General features: G+C 35.2%; 3 protein-coding genes and 1 non-coding gene across 5 annotated transcripts; 3 read left to right on the plus strand and 1 right to left on the minus strand.

The window, feature by feature from the left end:
• Nucleotides 1–2,701: 2,701 nt before the first annotated feature.
• On the plus strand, nucleotides 2,702–4,915 carry LOC107486957 (heat shock cognate 70 kDa protein; the record flags this gene model as incomplete). The annotated part of the gene is given in 2 exon segments (XM_021141315.2): nucleotides 2,702–2,873; nucleotides 3,054–4,915. Coding segments are annotated over 2 exon segments (1,944 nt in total), but the record flags the coding sequence as incomplete, so codon positions are not given.
• Nucleotides 4,916–6,755: 1,840 nt separating this feature from the next.
• LOC107486956 (pentatricopeptide repeat-containing protein At2g39620) lies at nucleotides 6,756–9,607 on the plus strand. The gene has a single exon (XM_016107538.3). The coding sequence runs from the start codon at nucleotides 6,861–6,863 to the stop codon at nucleotides 9,504–9,506; it is 2,646 nt and encodes an 881-aa protein (XP_015963024.1). The 5' UTR covers nucleotides 6,756–6,860; the 3' UTR covers nucleotides 9,507–9,607.
• A 375-nt stretch (nucleotides 9,608–9,982) lies between these two features.
• Nucleotides 9,983–10,054, plus strand: TRNAC-GCA (transfer RNA cysteine (anticodon GCA)). Its single transcript has one exon. It is a non-coding gene; the product is annotated as a tRNA-Cys (tRNA).
• Nucleotides 10,055–10,735: 681 nt separating this feature from the next.
• Nucleotides 10,736–20,261, minus strand: LOC107486953 (uncharacterized). Of its 2 annotated transcripts, none has more exons than XM_016107532.3 (10): nucleotides 19,997–20,260; nucleotides 19,250–19,541; nucleotides 17,969–18,865; nucleotides 17,390–17,511; nucleotides 16,308–17,229; nucleotides 15,421–15,948; nucleotides 14,688–15,004; nucleotides 13,812–13,910; nucleotides 13,600–13,725; nucleotides 10,736–12,895 (listed from the first exon to the last, which is right to left on the minus strand). In XM_016107532.3, the coding sequence occupies exons 1-10, from the start codon at nucleotides 20,153–20,155 to the stop codon at nucleotides 11,108–11,110; spliced, it is 5,250 nt and encodes a 1,749-aa protein (XP_015963018.1). In that variant the 5' UTR covers nucleotides 20,156–20,260; the 3' UTR covers nucleotides 10,736–11,107. The 2 variants fall into 2 exon arrangements, with proteins under 2 accessions (XP_015963018.1, XP_015963020.1); XM_016107534.3 differs by having other exon boundaries at nucleotides 12,870–13,509; nucleotides 19,997–20,261.
• Nucleotides 20,262–20,715: the final 454 nt, after the last annotated feature.

The raw sequence follows: 20,715 nt of genomic DNA on the forward strand, positions 1-20,715 counted from the left end.
ATGAGAAACAGAACAAATTTTAGATTTATACAATTAATAGTTATTTTTACTGATGTGATGTTACATAATTTAATGTATATATAAAATTATTTTATATTGTCAATGTATCAAAATTAAGTTCAATAATTTATGAAATAAAGTTTTTAATGCTTGGGATTAATTTTTTTTTATTAAAATCATGATAACCTTTGAAATAATTGCTTGAATATATACTTTATAAGGTAATTTAAAATTATTTGTTCAGCTTAAAAAATATTTTAGTTATAATTTATTTTGAGATTTTTTTTTTCAAATAGGATTTTATTATTAATTTCTCCAAACAACTTTTTTTTATGAGTAAACATAATCTTACTCTTAGATTATCCCAATATGGTAAACCATAATTTGAATCTTCTTCTTATAAATTAAAGGAGCTCTTAAAATAAATTAAAGGAGTCGTCCATATTTTAAATGTTATAATTTATATCAATAAAATAACATTGGGTCTAGTAAAATAATTTTTCTTCTTCTTTCCATATTTTAAATGTTATAATTTATATCAATAAAATAACATTGGGTCTAGTAAAAAAATGTATGTTTACCAATTAACACATACATATATATTTGTTGTTCATCAAGAGGAGAAATTTGAGGCCTGTATTTATATAGTTTCATTTATTATTTTGTTTTGTATATTTATTCTTGTTAATTAATCATTTTTTTACAACACTGTACAACTAACATTGTAATTAACATTTTAGTCAACATTCTTCATTTAAAATTTAATATTAAAATAAAATATTTAAAATTAAAAATAATAAAAATATTCAAAATTTAAATACAAAAACATCTAAAAGTGAAATAAAGTAAAACTAATTTAGGGTATAAAATTTATAATTTAGACTTTATAATGTAATAGTTAAAATTTAGAATTTATGATTTAAAATTAAAAATGGTCGGAAGTGACAGCAAATATGGCCGGCGGTGGTTGGCCAGAGACAGTAATATTGATTGGTGGGCAAAATGCTGGTGAATGAAATGGTTGTAGTGAGAAAAAATTTAAAAGTAAAAAAAAATTCAAAAAAAAATAATGAACGAATGAATTGAATTTTTTGTGTATTTTATTAGAATTTTAACTTTTTAGCAACCCAACACTTGTTAATTGGATTATTAGCTGAGTACTGTTGATTTTGTGGTATTATTGTTTATTATTTTGTATTTTTTTTGTACGTTTATCTTTGTTAATAATAATTCTTTTACAACACCACTTGCATAAAATGCAGATATTATTTCAAGTTTAACTCTCTCAATAATTGTAACTTCTAGGAGAAGGAACAAATAATATATATTTTTTCATATATATTTAATCACAACTATGCAGCAACCAAAATTGAAAGTGTCAGTGTCTTTTTCTTCTCTTTCAAAACGGTGATGGTAGAAGATGAGGTTAGTTTGATAATTAAGTTTAATTAAATTATGGACTTCCTTTAGTTATTATCTTTCCCTTGTTTCTCTAGTTTTTTCTCTTTATTTTTGGGCGAATCTCATTTCATTTACTGCTATTAGTCCAAGTGGTTTTAGTGTAATATTTTTCCGTATCAATAAAAAAATTCTTTCAAAAACAATACTTACTAATAACTAAGGCTACACATTCAAATTTTTGTATCGACAATAATGTCTAATCAAATTAAATAATAAGATTTAAAATAATAGAAATTATTTTTAATATGAAAATGAAAATAATATTTTAGTTGAATATTAATATTTGAATTAGTGTATTACAGTATTATGTGTTGACCAAAATGTTGACACGTGTCAAATACATATTTTATATGTTGACTCTCTACCTACAAAATTTATCCACCTATAATTATACTAAATAATTTCATTTTCAATAAAAATACCAATATTTTTTTATATATTTTTATTATATTAGACTAATTTAATTAATAAAAAATTTAGATGCATAACATTATTCTCTTATTTATTGAGTGTTAAATGTATTATGATTATTTATTACATATCCCAAGTCCCAAGTATAACAAACCTTATTATAAGTCGTTGTAAGAGTAGCAACTAAGCAAGTGGGAAAGAGAGAGAAAGCAATATGGAAATTGCAATGAAGCATGCTGCAGGTACATGCATCTATAACCCTAAGTATACGTACCTCTTATTCTTATATATTTTGTGGAAAAAAAAAGAAAAACACTACGCTCCAAACATTCATTGTCCTTCCTCCTCCGCAACTTATTATTATTATTATTATTATTATTATTATTTTGGGTGTGTGAAAAATTAGTGTAAGAAACATCAGTAATTTTTTCTAACTTTGAATGATAAATAATCAAATTTCTCTCCAAATGAATATATTGGAAATTAATCTCTTAAACTACATGTTAAATAAAATAAGCTTTAAATTTCATTTTTGAGAATTTCATTTAATTTTTTATTGGAATTGGTCCAAGTGGTCTAAGTGTAATATTTTTTTCATATAATAAGTATATTATTCCAAACACCTAAATATTTATTTCTTTAAGGGTAGTCTTTCTTTTTTTTTGGAAGTCAACCTACAAAGTCTTCTATATTTTTTATATATACATACATAAGCATCTATCTTATCTTAGCTTATAACGTGGCTAATTTTGATTCAAGTCATATTTCACTGAAAGAAGAGAGAATGGGAGAAGGAAAATCATCATCAGTAGCCATAGGAATAGACCTGGGAACAACGTACTCCTGTGTTGCAGTGTGGCGCCATGATCGAGTGGAGATCATAACGAACGACGAAGGGAACAGAATAACACCTTCTTGTGTTGCATTCACTGATACTCAAAGAATGATTGGAGATGCTGCTAAGAATCAAATTGCTTCCAACCCTACCAACACTGTCTTTGGTAACTATCTCAACCTACCTACTTATTTTTTGTTTTAAAAAGTCACAAAGCAGATCCAACCAATAGCAAGTTTCGAACCGGAAGAAGACATGATATTCAGATAACATGTATAAATTTATATATATTATATATAAAATTATTATGTACACACAAAATAAAAATCAGATTTTTGTCTTACAGACTCAAAGAGGTTAATTGGTAGAAAGTTCAGTGACCCTCATGTCCAGAATGACATAAAACTCTGGCCATTTCAAGTCACTAATGTTGATGACGTTCCAAAAATTGTTGAGTACAAAAGTGAGAAAAAGTTATTCGCTGCCGAAGAAATTTCATCCATGATCTTAGCAAAGATGCGCGAAATCGCAGAGAAATTTCTTGGAACACAAGTAACGAATGCAGTTATTACGGTGCCTGCTTATTTCAACGACTCTCAGCGGCAAGCCACCAAAGATGCCGGCCATATCGCCGGCCTGAACGTAATGAGCATACTCAACGAGCCAAGTGCGGCAGCAATTGCTTACGGCCTCGACACTAAAGATCATTTTCATGGAATCAGAACTGTCTTCGTCTTTGATTTTGGCGGTGGTACTTTGGATCTTACTCTTCTCACAATTGACAACAAAGGGAACATAACCGTCAAGATCCATGGCGGAGACACGCATCTCGGTGGACAGGATTTTGACGCTGCAATGGTTGAATTCTTTGCGAGTGAGTTTCAGAGAAAGAAAAAGATCGATCTCAGAGGAAACAAAAGAGCCATATGCAGGTTGAAGGTTGCTTGCGAGAGAGCGAAGAGGAATCTCTCTTCAACAACTAAAGCTTCCATTGAGCTGGAATCTCTTCATGAGGGAATCGATTTCTACACATCAATCACTCGCGCTAAGTTCGAGGAAATCAACAAGAATCTCTTTGAGAGGTGCATGGAGCTTGTGCATAAGTGTTTCGAGGATAGTGACATGGCGAAAAGCAGCGTTGATGAGGTTGTGCTCGTTGGTGGCTCGACTAGGATTCCGAAATTGGAGCAGCGGTTGAAGGACTTCTTCGACGGGAAGGATCTTTGCAAGAAGTGCATCAATGCGGACGAGGCGGTTGCATATGGTGCTGCAATCCATGCTTCAAAACTGAGTGGTCACAAAAATGAAAAGATTCAAGATCTGACGCTCTGGGAAGTTACTCCTCTGTCCCTGGGCTTGAAAGAGCAAGGAGGTTTAATGAAAGTTATAATTCCAAGGAACACGATGATTCCTACAAAGAAGCAAGATCTGTTTACAACACAATTCCACAACCAAGAAATAGTCCAGATTCATATCTACGAGGGCGAGAGGAAAATTGCAAGCAACAACAACTTGCTGGGAAGTTTCGATCTGGAAATTCCTCCGGCACCGCGCGGCGTGCCGATGATTAATGTGTGCTTTGAAATAGATTCTAACAGTATCTTACATGTATCGGCGGAGGAAAGAGCAACGGGGGTGATGAAGAAGGTGTCTGTAGTGAGCAACAAAGGAAGATTGTCGAGAGAAGAAGTTGAGAGGATGGTGAAAGATGCTGAGAAGTACAAGGCTGAAGATGAAGAGCAGAGGCAGAAGGTTGAAGCAAGGAATGCTTTGGAGAATCTTGCTTACAATATGAGGAATTTGATAGAAGATGAACCCGTTGCTTCTGAGCTATCTGCAGAAGACAAGAAAAAGATTAACAAAGCTATTGATTATACATTGAAATGGATTGATGAGAGTGATTTTGCAACGGTGGATGAGTTTAAGAAGGAAGAGGAAGGTCTTTTGAGTGTGTTTCGTCCAATTATTTTGAAGATGATTGAAGATCTTGATGCTCGTGGTAGTGAAAGTGGAAGAAAAAGCTTGAAGAAACACAATTTTGAGGTAGTAGTCAGCGTTGTCACAGGGTTGGTTTCTGCTGTGTGTTCTGTTATCCAAGTAATTCAAAACATACTTTGAAATCGGTTATCCTAAAATTTTAAGTGAAAGGATTTTATTGTAATTTAACCTCTTAATCCTTGAAATGATAAAAGTTAATGGTTGAGATTATTTTGTTGCTATAAATCAGTCATTATCAGTATTTTAGATAAAAATAAAGAGTAAAGCTAGGGAACCAAAAGCATATCAGCCAAAATCCAGCCAAATACCTTTCGATGAATTCAAAATCTCTACGAGTTAATATATATGGATGTTTCTTCTACTAAATATGAGAATGTTTCTTTTTCATATTAAATGGATGTTTTTTTATGTATTTTTTGAATTTGTGTTTGACGAAAGGAAAAATGAATTTTGGATCGGACTTGCTGAAAGGGTTCCGTAATCCTAGGAGTAGTTATTGGGGATTTGAAACATATTAGTCAATGAGAGATTTTATTCAAAACGGCAATTAATAACAAACATTAAAAATTAAATACAAATTAAATTAATTAATTTAATATTGTTTTGTTTATCTTTTGGCTGATTCCCTTTTGGTTCCACATACTTTTCCAAAAATAAAATATTTTGAAAAACATGCTGCTCCTCTTACAATAGCACCTATTCCATTTAATGATATGTTTTCCTCATCAGAAACACCAATTAAGCAACATTAAAACTCATGCTGATTTTTTTTCTTTATGTATTTATATGACTAGTTGTAGAGGAATATATTATAAATCTCAACAAGCTAAGTTACAATATGCTAACAAAATGAAAGTTAAAAATCTCACCCTCAGTTCTAAACACTGTACACATACACCAATTGCTGTACTTCTTGGCAAATTTTGCAACACGTACTAATCTCTTTCTTTCTTCCTCAAAGCTAAGTTTTCAGTTACTCTATTTCTTCCATCAATATTGGCAGATGACTAATCATTTCAAGGGGAAAAAAAGTTCTTAATAGAGAGTAGCTTAATTTAGCAAATTTGAAAATCTGTTGAATACAAAATAATGGAGAACAAACATACCCCTCAAATATCATTTTCTATTGCACAAGCTTCATTTTAGAATGAAATTGAGTCGGCATACATTTTTCTTTTCTGATTCTTAATTTTCTTTACATGCTTTTCAGAAAGTACCACAACTTCTTTCCACCTTTTTTTGACAGCTTAAGTTCTTGTTTTTCAATTGACAAACCCAAGAATCCATTAATCTAAGCTTAAATCAACTTCCAAAAACAAATGACACCATAACTATACTTTGAAAAGTAAAAATCTATTTTTTTTTTCCTTTGTCAATTTTCAAACCCCACCAAACACTAAGCCTACAAGCAAAAGCAGTAGAAGTAGAAAAAACTGCTTACCAAGTAGCCTCAAAAAACTGGTTGAATATTGGCGGCAGCACATATCTCATGTCCACCACTAAATATTGTACCTCTACAATGATTGGTTACCGCAGCCTGTGCACCTACCAAAGCAGCAGCTACAACAAAAATGGCATGCTTGTTTTATTCCTTCACTGCTGCATTGTAGAAACATTGCAACCAAGCTGCTCCTTCTGGAGTTGTGTTTCATGGAATGGTCCATAATTATTAGATTTCTCCTATTATAAGGAGAAGACTAAGAAGAAAAGAATTCCATGCTATCATCATTTTCAATTACTAAACTTTATATTTGAGATTTCAAAATTTTGGAGGGTTTCAATAAGTCTAATATGACAGCACCTAATGTTGTATGATCTTAGAGGTAGATTTTTCATTTTCTCAACCAATCAAAAGGCTAAAATTGCTTAAATTGTCAACACCAGCTCCTTACCCCTAACACAGAATGAATGCATAGTATATGTATCTTGACATCAAAGTATATTAATTCAATGAAAGTAGCATTTCCTCTTCGCAAGTTTATGAAGCAAACAGAGGTTGACTTGGTTAAATATGTTTCTAAACAGAACCATGGACATAAAGAACTGACACAGACAAAGATTGAGAAGGAGAAAAGAAGTGAGGCAAAGAAGCGAACCATTGAAGAAACCGGCCAAATTTCTCGCTACCCACTTCACAACCAAAGGCATAACTGTAATGATGCCATTGCCATTGCAATTTCTCAAGCACCTTGTTCTTCATCATTCACCAATAGTAAACATTCCACAATACTACCTTCATCTTATTCGTTCTTGCAAATACCTGAATCCTCTACTCCAAATCCATGCTCATTTGCTTGTCTCGGGCCTTCTCACAAAACATCATTCCTTAACTGCCCAACTCATCAATTCCTATTCTTTCCTTCACCAATCCACATTGTTACAATCAACATTCAATTCTATGACATACCCTTCTCTGCTTCTATGGAACTCCATTATTAGAGCATATTCTAGGATTCATCAGTTCCATAAAGCAATAAACCTGTATCATAGAATGTTAAGGGTAGGGGTTGAACCAGACAAATATACATTTACCTTTGTTCTTAAGGCTTGTACTGGTGCTTTGGATTTTGATCAGGGTGTTGCAGTTCACCAATACATAGCTTCTAGGAAGCTAGAATGTGATGTATTTATTGGGACTGGTCTTGTTGATATGTACTGTAAAATGGGACACTTCGATAGTGCTCGGAAGGTATTTGATAGAATGTCTAGGAAGGATGTTGCTTCCTGGAATGCAATGATTTCAGGGTTATCTCAGAGCTCAGTTCCTTCTGAAGCAATGGGAATTTTCCGGACCATGCAGATGGAGAGTGTGGAGCCAGACTCTGTAAGCATCTTGAACTTGGCCCCAGCTGTTTCCAAATTACAGGATATTGATTCTTGCAGGTCTATTCATGGTTATGTAGTTAGGAGATGTATTGATGGTGCCGTTTCAAATTCATTGATTGATATGTACTCTAAATGCAGTGAAGTTGATGTGGCTTATCGGATATTTGACCGGATGCAGACTAAAGATGATGTCTCATGGGCAACAATGATTGCTGGGTATGTATATCATGGTAGTTTCCCTGAGGCTCTTCAATTACTTGACCAAATGAAACACAAGAATATTAGGATGAATAAGGGATCAGTTCTAAATACCCTTTTGGCAGCTACTGAGATGAGAGACTTAGAGAAAGGGAAGGAAGTTCATGATTATGCTTTAAGGCTTGGGATAATGTCAGATGTTGCTGTTGCTACCACAGTTATCAGCATGTATACAAAATGCGGCGAGTTGAAGAAAGCTAAAGAATTGTTCCTGAGTCTTGAAGGAAAAGATTCAGTTGCATGGTCTGCTTTTATATCAGCTCTTGTTCAAGCAGGGTATCCTGGGGAAGCTTTGTCTATATTGCAAGCGATGCAGCAAGAGGGTTTGAAACCAGATAAAGCAACTCTGATAAGTCTTGTTTCGGCATGTGCAGAAATATCACATGCCAGAATAGGTAAGAGTATACACTGCTATGCTATTAGATCAGATATGGAGTCTGATATCTCAACAGTAACAACCCTTGTCTCAATGTACACTCGATGTGAATTATTTACATATGCTCTGAAGCTTTTCAACCAAATGCGCTATAAAGATGTTGTCGCTTGGAATACCTTGATAAATGGGTTTGCCAAATATGGTGATCCATATATTGCATTGGAAATGTTTCATAGATTACAATTAAGTGGAACTCAGCCGGATAGTGGAACCATTGTTGGTTTAGTTTTAGCTTGCATCCTTCTGAATGGCCTTGATCTCGGAATCTGCTTGCATGGGACTATTGAAAAGGGAGGGTTTGGATCTGACACTCATGTAAAGGTTGCTCTAATAGACATGTATGCCAAATGTGGGAGCCTTTTCTCAGCTGAGAAATTGTTTTGCTTAACAAAGCCTGCAAGAGATGAGGTATACTGGAATGTTATGATTGCAGGGTACCTGCATAACAGATGCACTGACAAAGCGATTTCCGCTTTCAATCAGATGAGACTAGAAAATGTGAGGCCTAATTTAGTGACATTTGTGACCATACTTCCATCTGTATCATATTTTTCAGTATTGAAAGAGGCCATGGCTTTTCACGCCTGCATAATCCGAATGGGATTTGTGCATAGTTCCTCTGTTGGGAACAGCCTAATAGATGTGTATGCTAAATGTGGACAACTCAGTTATTCTGAGAAATTCTTTCATGAGATGGAAAACAAAGACACTGTCACATGGAATGCAATGCTTTCAGGCTATGGAATGCATGGCCAAGGCGACCGTTCCCTCTCTCTTTTTTCACTTATGCAAGAGGCGGGTGTCAGTGTTGATTCTGTTTCCTACCTCAATGTATTGTCTGCCTGCAGACATGCTGGTTTAATTGAAGAAGGAAGGAACCTTTTCAAGTCTATGAGTAAAAATCACCATCTTGAACCAAATATGGAACACTATGCCTGCATGGTTGATCTTCTTGGCCGAGCTGGATTATTTGATGAAGTTTTGAGTTTAATCAATAAGATTCCGGAAGAACCTGATGCTCAAGTATGGGGTGCGCTCTTGGGAGCATGCAAAATTCATTCCAATATGAAGTTAGGAGAGGTTGCCCTCCATCACCTCCTTAAACTTGAACCGAGAAATGCCGTTCATTATGTGGTATTGTCTGATATATATGCTCAATATGATAGATGGATTGATGCTGGAAGAACAAGGTCAAATATGATTGAACATGGCTTGAAGAAAAGTCCAGGGTACAGTTGGGTTGGAGTTCATAGTCAAGGTTCATGCATTTCTGTTAAGTGATTACAGAAAAAGGAACTTCTTTTTTTTTTTTAAATCAAAGAGGAAATGTTCATAGAAAGAAGTCAAATTGTGAGTTCCCAGATGGCATTTGTCATGTTGGAATAAAGTTGAAAGTGTATTATAGAGCTGAAAGGTTAATTTTACATTGTGGAAAGTAAATGAGTTGCACTGATTACCAACCTGAAATCGTAGTTTATAAAATATACTCCAAAACAAATGGAAAGAGGAAGAACGGGAAGTTAGATGTGATTGTGAATTTAATATTACCATGATGTGTATCATCATTATGGTTCAACCTAAAGTCTTTTTTTTTTTTTCCCTCGAGTTAAGTAAATGAAAAAGAAAAGCGGAGATTTATTACTCTAAGGCTGAAACAAACAATTGTGATAAGGAACAAGATGTATTTAAGAAGTTGGCAACGATCTGAGTATAATAAATTATATAAATTTAATAAAGTGATACCTTGTAAGCAATTCGGGTCCATAGCTCAGTGGTAGAGCATTTGACTGCAGATCAAGAGGTCACCGGTTCGAACCCGGTTGGGCCCTTTTTATTTTTGGAGACTTCCATTTATATTTCTTGTTTTTACACATTCATTTAAACTTCTAGCAGGTTGGACAAAAGAAGCCAATCAAGTTCACTCACTCGGGGCTGAAGTTTAGGTTAGACTGCATTGATTCCATTTATATTTCTTGTTTTTACACATTCATTTAAACTTCTAGCAGGTACCGTATTCTATATTTCCTCTTAAGCCATCTTTCTTTCTAATTAATAAATTGGACAAAAGAAGCCAATCAAGTTCACTCACTCGGGGGCTGAAGTTTAGGTTAGACTGCATTGATTCCTTGTCTTTGATATAGACACGTCCCGTTTATGACCTTCCATAGTTGTTTCAAAACCAAAATAACGATGAAACCAGTCACATGACCCAGGAGACTTCGGTTTTGAACATTATGGTAGCCTTATGTATTGGAATTATTATTGTAGTCCATAAAATATAGGTCAGTGGTAACTCCGCACAATTAATTATTTACCAATATAAACAGATGCCTAAAAGAGAGTTTATTTTGAAACATCTGCCAAATGTAACATGAATTTGAAGCATCTAGGAAAAATATTATCTTTCATTCAATCAATATAACAATCTACAAAGTTACAATTCAAAGACATGATGACATCACAATAATAATGGGGATGGTACTCTGAAATCAGTTCAAGCACAAGGCAAATAAAGCAAAATGGTAAAAATCCTAACGAGTCACTGGATGTTGCCAACTTTCAACTAATCCTAAATCCTTACCATGACTATCCGTATAATCTACTCACCAAATCCTAACAAGTCACTGGATATTTGCCAACTCAGCCACTCCAATTTACTTCTCTGTACAATATCAACACACGCTCAATATTCAACCTAGTGCATTGTGTTGTCAGAATCCAGAACTGCCTAAAACTCTGAAAAATTCAACGTATGAACCAAAAATCATCTACATTTTGAGCTCTTCCTCTTAGAAACACAAAACTGCTCCCTTGAAGTTTCCACAAGCAAATATGTTTGATCATATCAACCACATCCAGTTATTCGGTTACTAAACCAGAAGTCAATCAAGTTTAATACTAATACCCCTTTCTTTTGCTGCTTCCACAATATCATTTGCTACTCCAATGGTCTTGTTTAGCTTATAGAAACATTTCCACAACTCAATAGAATATGGATAGACTGAGAGCGCCCTTCCAAAAAATCTTTGAGAGACTGCCTCAATGCCCACGGGATTCTGCAAGAAACCCCCAGCTTTGACCCAAACATATTCTGGTGGTATTGGGACGGAACTCAAAATTGCATTTACAAGGTTCGAACAAGCCCAAAACCACAGACTGGCTGAACTTACATCAGAATTATTGTGACTGTTGCTTAATAGCTTGCAGACAATAATTGCTAATTGAAAGTTGGATGGAACTACCTCCATAATGGCTTCAACAAAATCAACCAGGTATTTTGGGTCACTGACCATTCGGGGTAAATGAGATGAACCAAACCACGATTGAACAATAAAATTTAGCAGAGTGCAATCAAATGAAACTGGAGTTAGTATATTGTTTATTAGATGCTGCACTCTTGGCTTCTTGATGCTGTCAAAAGATTTCCTTGTTAACACTTTAGGGACTAGAAGTGCCTGAGTCGAAGGATCCATATAAACCTCTAAAATCTTCTTTATAGCATCATTAGGACCATCCTCCTTTAAGCTCAATGCATCACAAAGCAGAAACATCACATGTTTTCTCATGCTGTGTTCTAGGCCTCCAAAAGCCACAATATTCTTAGCTTTATCAACTGCTAGGCATGCTTCTGTCACATTATTCTGAAAAAAATAATAGAGAGACAGATTAAGAAACCCAAACATCATATCCATACTTTTGTGATCAGAAGTCAATGTATCTGAAGCAGGTTTTGAATTCAATCCCGAAGAGCCACAAGAATTGCCATGACTGCTGGCATCCACTCCTCCATTTGAGAGTTCCTGAACTTTCCAGACAGAGTGGAACCAACGGGATATAATTTCTTTTGCAAAATCAATTCTTTGGTTTTGGAGAGCATTTTCAACATACTGATTCCAGATGCAACTGATTCCAGGAACTTCATTTGGCCATATGCTAATGGCTTCCTCAAAACCTGTGAAATTGGCAACATTGCTCTCCTGTTTCTGAATACGAGCCAATAGCAGAACCAGTTCTATGCAGGAAGGGTACAACTTCATGTATTTATCAAACAAATCTCTTGAGGAGAAAAGGTTATCAAGTGCAACCATACATCTAATATGATTAAGAGCAAAAAGTTGAGCAGCCCTGAGATTAGCATCACTTTTGACTGATTCACTACAGAGATGGGAATCAACGGACTCAACAGCAGTTTCCACAAGTTTAATAGCCATCTCCTTATCATCTTCAGATAAACGGATAGAGGGCCATTCAATATCAAGGAGATCCTTCTCACATTCGAACTTCAGTACTACAGCATCAGGCAGTTTCCTGTAAATAACTAAGTAAACACAACAAACCCAGAATACACATTTGTCAGAAATTGTTAAACAATTGAGTATATCTGAGAGTGACAGATGATTAGGCTCATCGGATTTAGTTGTAGTAGGGATTATTCCATAACTTCTGTGAATGGCTTTCTCAATATTTCCTGACATGCATAAGCAATCCAACATTTGCAAAAACAGGTCTAAGATGCATGCACTTTCATGTGCTCTATCCTCCACAGCAGCAGAAGCCTGCTGACAGAGCTCTGACAGAGCAGCATCATAGGCAGCAAGCCGATCATCAAGCTTCCTCTGACTGTTAATGTACATGAGCCATAGTACATAACATCCTTCACAGTGTTTGACCTGAAAAAATCATTTGGAGTGTTTCCCCGGAAAGCACATATCAGTTCTCAAAAGGAACGTTTATAATAACACACTGACTAAAAGTCTAAAACTTAAAAAAAGAATTCAGAGAATGATTAACAAAGAACAAAAAAGGCTTCATCTTTACATATAAAATAAAGGAACAAGCAGTGCTTTGAATCCTATCTTATCTGCATGGACAAGGGCACAAAGAAAAACACAAGGACCAATTTCCAACAAGTATGTTTGTCTTAAGAATTGTGATTTATTTGACCAAGACTAGAATAAATAGCATCCGAACTAACTGGATAGCATTTCACTTAATCTATATTCCCTCTCAAGCATTTAACAAGTTAAGAGATTAGCAAGCTGTGTCTCTGTGATAGTTATAAGTATTATAGGGTTAGTATTGAGTGAAACTTGTTCCGAATAATAATAAGTTGGGAAGATTAGTAACCTACAAACACAAAGTAAATTTAAGTTACAACAATGCTATTGCCTCAGCTTCTGGTATCAGGATTCAGTAGCCAAGACTCAGGTCGATAAATAAACAAGGTTATCACTACATTTTTTTAGTTGACCACTGATGGTAACTTCTAGGGTCTCTCTACATCCTGTAATATACATACACCCCATTCAGCATATCAGAAGGAATCATTCCCAGAAAATACTCCACATTGAAGTAGGAGAAAAGGAAAACATACCGCATAGAAGAACATGTCATTCTTTTCATCTGGGTTGAAATTTCCATAGTAAATGAGCAGATAAACAATCCACAGAACGAAAGATTTTGGATCAGTTTCCAGCGCTTTTGATAGTATAGACAGAGCCTAAAAAGACCAAAATTTGAGATAAATAGAAAGGAAAATAATGAGTGTATTTCAATTGCTGACAAGGAATGACATCTAATATATACCTTTCTTACACCATGCAATTTATTAGTTTCCTGGTTTAGAATAAGAGCAGCCATCTCAACAGCTTGTTCACTATCAGCCATGGCCTGCTTAATTTGATTCTAATTTTGTAACAAATGGAAGAAGTTAGCATGAATAAAGGAATTCAAACATTGCACCATATTATATAGGTTAAATGGAGAATCAAAAGCAAGTTTAATTCACTGGCTGGCACACTACCAATTTTAATGTATTCACCAATTGAACTGGCGGTTTAAAGTTGAGTAATGCAACTTGAAAATCTTCAACAAGTTCATTCAGTTACAAAACCAAGCACGTGCATCATAATATATGTGTATGTAGTGATATAACTATGAACAAGTACATGATATAAAAAAACAGTTATTTATACATAAAAACAGTGGATACCATTAGAAGAATCAAAATTATGACCACATAAATGAATTTCCATGTAACACATGTGAGACAAAGAATTCGAGAAATAAGATGATAAGAAATTGTTCTGGCATGCACATTGCACACTAATAGCCATTGAAATTTCCCAACACTAACATAAGTTCTTTAAATATTGTGGATTATAGATTTCTGAGAAATAAAATAAAAATAGGAAATCAACTATAAAATTAGAGTTATGGATTCTTTAAAGTAGTTTCTAGGGAAAAAAAAAGAATAGTAACTATAAAATTGATCCGTTGTTCATATCAGAATGGAAGTGATAAGGTAAGACTGAAAACATGAAGACATCAGATTTGGAAACTAGTAAAGGAGATATACTATTGGAGACTGCAAATAAATTTGGGAATAAATGTACATTTATGTCTCTATGAAGACAAGAAATTTATTTTCTTTAAAAAGAAAGGGATTAAAAGGTAACAAACCCGGGCTCCAGTTCTCCACTGAAAAGATGATAAATAGTTGTTCCAAGGGTCATGGACCTCTATTCGTTCATCACCACCATGCAATAATGGAGCATCAGCAGGTATACCATTCCGTAGCATACTCGAAGTAGCCAAAGTAAAACTGAAATGCTTCTGCCAGTATTGGGAACTTCTATGCGCCATAACAGCTTTATAGGCAAATTGATCTGCTTTCAGAACATCTAAGCCAACAAGATAAGTTGGCAGGACTGTAGCTTTGTGACCATTTGGAACTTTTGTCACACCATTACAGTTTTGTTGATGCAATGGTAATCTACCTTCAGGTCAGTACAACTTCAAAATATTAGTCTCATGAAGTATCTATATTAGCACACATCTAATTATATACTGAAAAAACCTAATTTCCCATGGAATTTTTATTTAATTTATTTATTTATTTTGAAAAACAGCTCTAGGTTTCACTGCTTAATCCTGGGAATACGTCTAGAAAAATATACATAGTCTACCCCAAGTCCACAACACCCCGTCCACTTTTTGAAAATGATTTATTGAATCCTCAAACCAGACTAACCGCAATCAAAGTTTTTATGTACTTATATAAAAGGTAAAACTACAATTTTTACAAAATCAATTTCAGCAGGGGTATATAACACACATCAATCTTCCCGCTGATATTTCCAGAAAACTCCCTTACATAGTAAACTACATCTTGTATTGTCAACAATTTTCATACCTGGATTATTGGAATTAATGTGTTGCTCCTGATGAAGGTTTCCATCATCATAGTCCTTAACATGCTGCCAAGGACACTCGTCATTGTTGCATTTTCCACGAAGTTCATACATGCAAAGTGGCCAAAATGGATCAACTGCAGAACTGCAGCTATAAGAGCTTTCTTCTGAGAGTAAATTCCCAACAGTGACAGGCACCGAGACTTCTAACAAATTGCTCCACTTCATTTCATCATAACTGAGGCATGTAATACGCCTATTTTCACTATCATTAGTGTGAATAAAATCATTTTTGTTCTGGAATTGATTAGGATAGAATGGAGATATTTCTCTCAGCTCACGAAATGCACTCCTAAAAATCAAAGATGGGAAGGTCATATCATTTGTTGAATGGTGGCCTTGACAAGGCATATGTCCTTGACCTCCTGAACCACCACTACCATTTGACTCCAAAGAATTTCCACCGCTGTTTTGCTCACTTTGAATCTCAGTGGAATCCAGATGGATACTCCTTTCTTGCCTCGCAATACCTAATGATGTTGAACAAAATAATGAGGAATGGAAGTGATAAACTTCCACGATTTCATCAATACATGATAAAACAGAATCAATATTAAGCCACAATTTCTCATGGTTGCAGTAAACTGAATTCTAAATAATTAGTCAATATGTATGAGCTCGCTGCACTGCAAATGATGTCTGCCTAAGTTACACTATTGAAACACAAGAAGCAGAGGGGGAAGGCATAGGCAAGAGTTTGAGTACATGGACTATACAGTCACCTAAACTACATTATGTTTTATCCAGATTCAACATCAGCATTACCAAACTAATAATCAAAATGAAAAGCAAACACAGTAGCATACAGAATCCAAAACAAAAAAAGTACCTTGGAGATCATTATCATCCACCCCAGATTGTACTACAACACCATGATGTTCTTGATTTCTCTGGCTTCCAACCTCATTTTCAGGCCCATGTTCAGCAGCTGCCACTGTGTTGTTAGATGGAATGCTAGTCTTCATACCTTTAGTCCCTAAACGTGCAAATAATTGAGACCTCAATGTTGCTTCAAGAAGCAAAGAATCCTGAGGACAATCAGTAGAGAAGTTTGCATTTGATGTAGTATCTATGTCCATCAATTTGCCATTAGAGTCCTGTTCTTTATTATATTCAGCATCAAGATTACTCGACACATTTCCAGCTGGTGAAATCTCTCCATTTTCATTACCAGATGTGTCCAATTCATCAGAAGGAGAATAAATTCCATTTTCGGCATTATTACCCATTTGAGGTAAAGGCTCTGACGTACTAGCATCTGGTTCACCAAAAGGTTCAGGTCCTAAATTTGCTCCTGTCACAAGGTTCATACCTTGAATATTAGAGTCAAAACTTGGATTATTATTATCATTATATTCAGCAGGCCTCTGACAGCTTGATGTGGGTATTTCATATCCATGCCTGGTTAAGTAATCTGGCCCTGAATCCAGATCCTGGTGTTGCCCTGAAGACCAAGAGAAGCTGGGATTATTTAAAATTAAAGATCGTAGATTAGCTGAACACAATTCCCTTTTACGGTAAAGATTGGTGCATCGAGCATTAGCCTCAAGCAAAGCTCTTTGAGCTTTAAGATAAATTTTAAGTGCATTTCTTTCTTCAATTTCACATTTGTGCCGATGTTCCTGTGCTTCCTCCAATTCTTTATCTATCAATTCTTCCATTCCAAAAATTGAATCTAAATCCATGTTGTTATGCTCAGAGACATGTGCATTATCCTTGTGGCTCAAAAGAGATGCACCGCTTGGGGCTACCTAAATAAGGGATGAGGAGGGAGTAATGAGATTAATACCATGTATAACAAATTATAACTCGTGGCTCGTAAATAAACACAGAAAAACACAGGAATGATTTCCAATTAAGTCACCGTTCAGCAAGTAAAAAGCAAATGTTTTGCATGGGGAATTAACTTACTAAATTCTTTGGCATGCTATTGGAGTTCATATTTTCTGGCACTGCACTCTGGTTGGGAGCAATACAAGGGTCAATAGGCCTAATACTCTTTTCAATCTGATTGACACCATAACTAACATCACCTACAAGATATAACCAGACCATGAGAGATTTTAACATCAAGACATTTTACTGATTCATGCTTCGACTTGGTCACTATCAAGTCACCAGCTTCATGATGCTTAGACATTCATTAACTTGAAGTCCTGTAAAATTAAATTGTTTTACACCTTCTACATTCTTATGATATTGAAATATACATATGCAGCTGCACCTTCAAGCAGACTTGCATGAACTTATTATCAGGGGGAAAAATGGGAAAAGAAAACAGCCTATGACAGAAGGCAATGATTTGTTTAGTCCATAAATAAATAAAGAAAAATTGGGAAGAACTTTCCAATGTAAGAGCTTTACAAATTGGTTTGGGCAAAAGTAACAGGTATAAACTTTATTTTCCAAAATAATACAGAAAGTTTCTAAGCTAACTTGTAGACAAAAAAATGTATGAGTTGCACTTAACATAAAAGCATAATATTTTACCTTCTCTTGGTCTAAAAGGCATATTATGTAAGGAATTATCAGTATGTTTATCAGGTTGCTTCTCTGATGTCACTATTGTTGGCTTTCCTCTACATAATGGAATTTCATTTTGACTATGACCAACATGGTTTCTCTCCTGATGATAACAATTTTGCCGTGCAGAATCTTTGGATGGTAATATGGATTTTGAGACAGGAACTTCTTGCTGACTACCAACAGCCGATGTGCCAAGTTTCAAGCGTTTCCTATCTGGTTCCCTTGGCTCCAAAGCCTCTGAGGAAGGTGGAGTATATTTTCTAGCTATGTCATTCTTCAGATTTGATACATTATGATCCCTACCTAAAATTGAAGCAGCTTCCTTAGTTTGTAGGGCTGCCTTCAACCTGAGTTCACTTTCACGGAGTGCAATTTGATGCCGCAAATCCTGGAGTTTACTGTCATTTGATACCACTCCTTGATCACGTCCATGCTCTCGAATCATTACATTTTTATTCACAGGCTTGAAGTATTTAGTCCGTGATCCCTGTCCCAGTGACATGGATCCAACACCTTTAGAAATGGAACCGCGGTTTTTGGTCATTGGTAATGTAAATGTGTGATTAGAAGAGAATCTCTTGGGCATTGCCTTCTGCACACCTCTACCATTTTGCTGTAACTGTAATTTGTTTGATTTCACCAAGGATGAGCTTGGATGCTTTACATGGCTATCCAACTTGGTAGCATTATCTTTAGTGTCAAGGTCACTACCACTGTCATCATCAGAAAAGCTTATCACGAGATTTTTATCATTGCCTACAGGACCGGTCCATGGAGGAGATTTGGGGGGTAATTGATTCTTTACCAAGCTCTTCTGTGAAGTTGATTGTTTGTTTGTCTGTAATGGTACATTCTTGGAGCCTGTAACAGTATTGCCACAAAAAGCTTACCAGTCAGATTAAACATACCAGTATAAAATGCCTATTAATAGATACATAATCAAGTTCAGACAAAATGAAAATCAAATATCCTTCGTATTAAAGCACCAAGACATAAAAAAGAAGTCTCATATTCAAGAAATATTATGCCCAAGGTGAAGTTAGTACCGACTAAATTATTAAAGAGATAATCAAGTCAGTACTTTTACTATAAATAATCTGTGGATAAATCACATAGCAATGCAAAGTTCAAAGATGGTGCTGGAAGAGGGATGCTCAATAGGAGATATTGCCACCCAAAGGAAACAAAAGGTAATCACTCCAGTACTCCTTAAACTAGCAGTTTGCAAAGAGTAATATAACTTACCACCCTGAACGCCCTGGATACTCTTTTGCACCAATGGAGCTGCGCCAGACTCTCTGACAGAGGCAGTTTTAATGGCAGGGATGGTTTGTGCAGCAATGGTGGACTGAACAGTACTGGTAGTTTGAGCAGTACGGATAGTTTGAGCATCAGGGATGGACTGAACAACAGAGCTTTCATGAATGGACTGAACAACAGAGCTCTCATGAGTTGACTGAACAACAGAGCTCTCATGAATGGACTGAACAACAGAGCTATCGGGGATGGGTAGAACAGCAGCAGTATCACGGTTTTCCTGGTAGACAAAAATTTCCCATTAAAAAAAATTTTCTGCTATTTTGGCAGCAAAAGAAGACAAAAACAAAAATTACAAAATAATTCAGCAGTACTCACATAGAGAACCTATTCAAAACCGAGAGTTTCTCTCCTCAATCTCTCAGATCTAGTGCAACCACATACACTCACGAAGCAAAACTAACAAAGCTAGCTAGCATTAACGGTTGAATTCTACTACCGGAATAGAACTAGAAAACACATCAAAAACCGAATAACCATACAAATTCTCCTAAACTAACCACACTGAACAAAAGAACGATGCAGCAGCAGAAGATCGAAAGAGAAAAACGCGAGTCAACGAATGCAAGTCAGAACAGGAAAACGACAAAAACAAACAAAAAATCGCGTAACGATAAGAACGAAACCGGAAATAAATAAACAAACCAATAGCTAGGGTTTTTGGCAAAGAATTACGTCATCATCGTCGGAAGAAAATAGCTCGCCTTCTTCTCTGACTCTATGAGAAGAAACGGTGGCGTTGGGAGGGGGTTCGGGAGGAGGCTGGGAGGGCGCGGAGGTTGTGGTGGTGGTGGTGGTGGTGGTGGCTGCGAGCTGAAGAGTGGTGTGTTCCATGGTGAATTGGTTTCTCTCTCTCTAGAAAGGTGTTTTCTCTCTCTAACAGTCTGAAAGCGGTTACCATGGGAGAGAAGCAAAAACGTGGACGAAATGGAAAGAAAGCGAGGGGACACGCTAAGAATTAAAAATGAACCGAGTCGCGGGCGCCACTCCACCCTTTTCAATCGCCAGCTAATTATTTTTACCTTTTTATCAATTTTCCCTTATATAAATAATCACATTGTTTTTCTTAAAAAATAACAAAGTAAACTCAACTTGTACTTATGGAATCAAAGCAAATTTATAAAATTAAAACTTATATTTTACGAATAAAAATTTAGTTTAACTTTGTATGAATAATTTTATCAGTATTTTCATCTTTTTTAAATAAATATAAAAGCTCATGTCTTTTATTTACTTTTTTATTTTTAACTTTAAAAAAAAATAGACAATGATATACATTAAAGTTAAAAACTTAAAAAGTACCTCCTGTACGTTTAAATTTTATGTATTTTTTAATTAATTAATTTTAAAAATTTTATTTTATAAAAATAAATTTATCAATAAAGACATGTGTA

This window comes from Arachis duranensis, chromosome 4 (assembly GCF_000817695.3).
Source record: "Arachis duranensis cultivar V14167 chromosome 4, aradu.V14167.gnm2.J7QH, whole genome shotgun sequence".
Taxonomy (NCBI): domain Eukaryota; kingdom Viridiplantae; phylum Streptophyta; class Magnoliopsida; order Fabales; family Fabaceae; genus Arachis; species Arachis duranensis.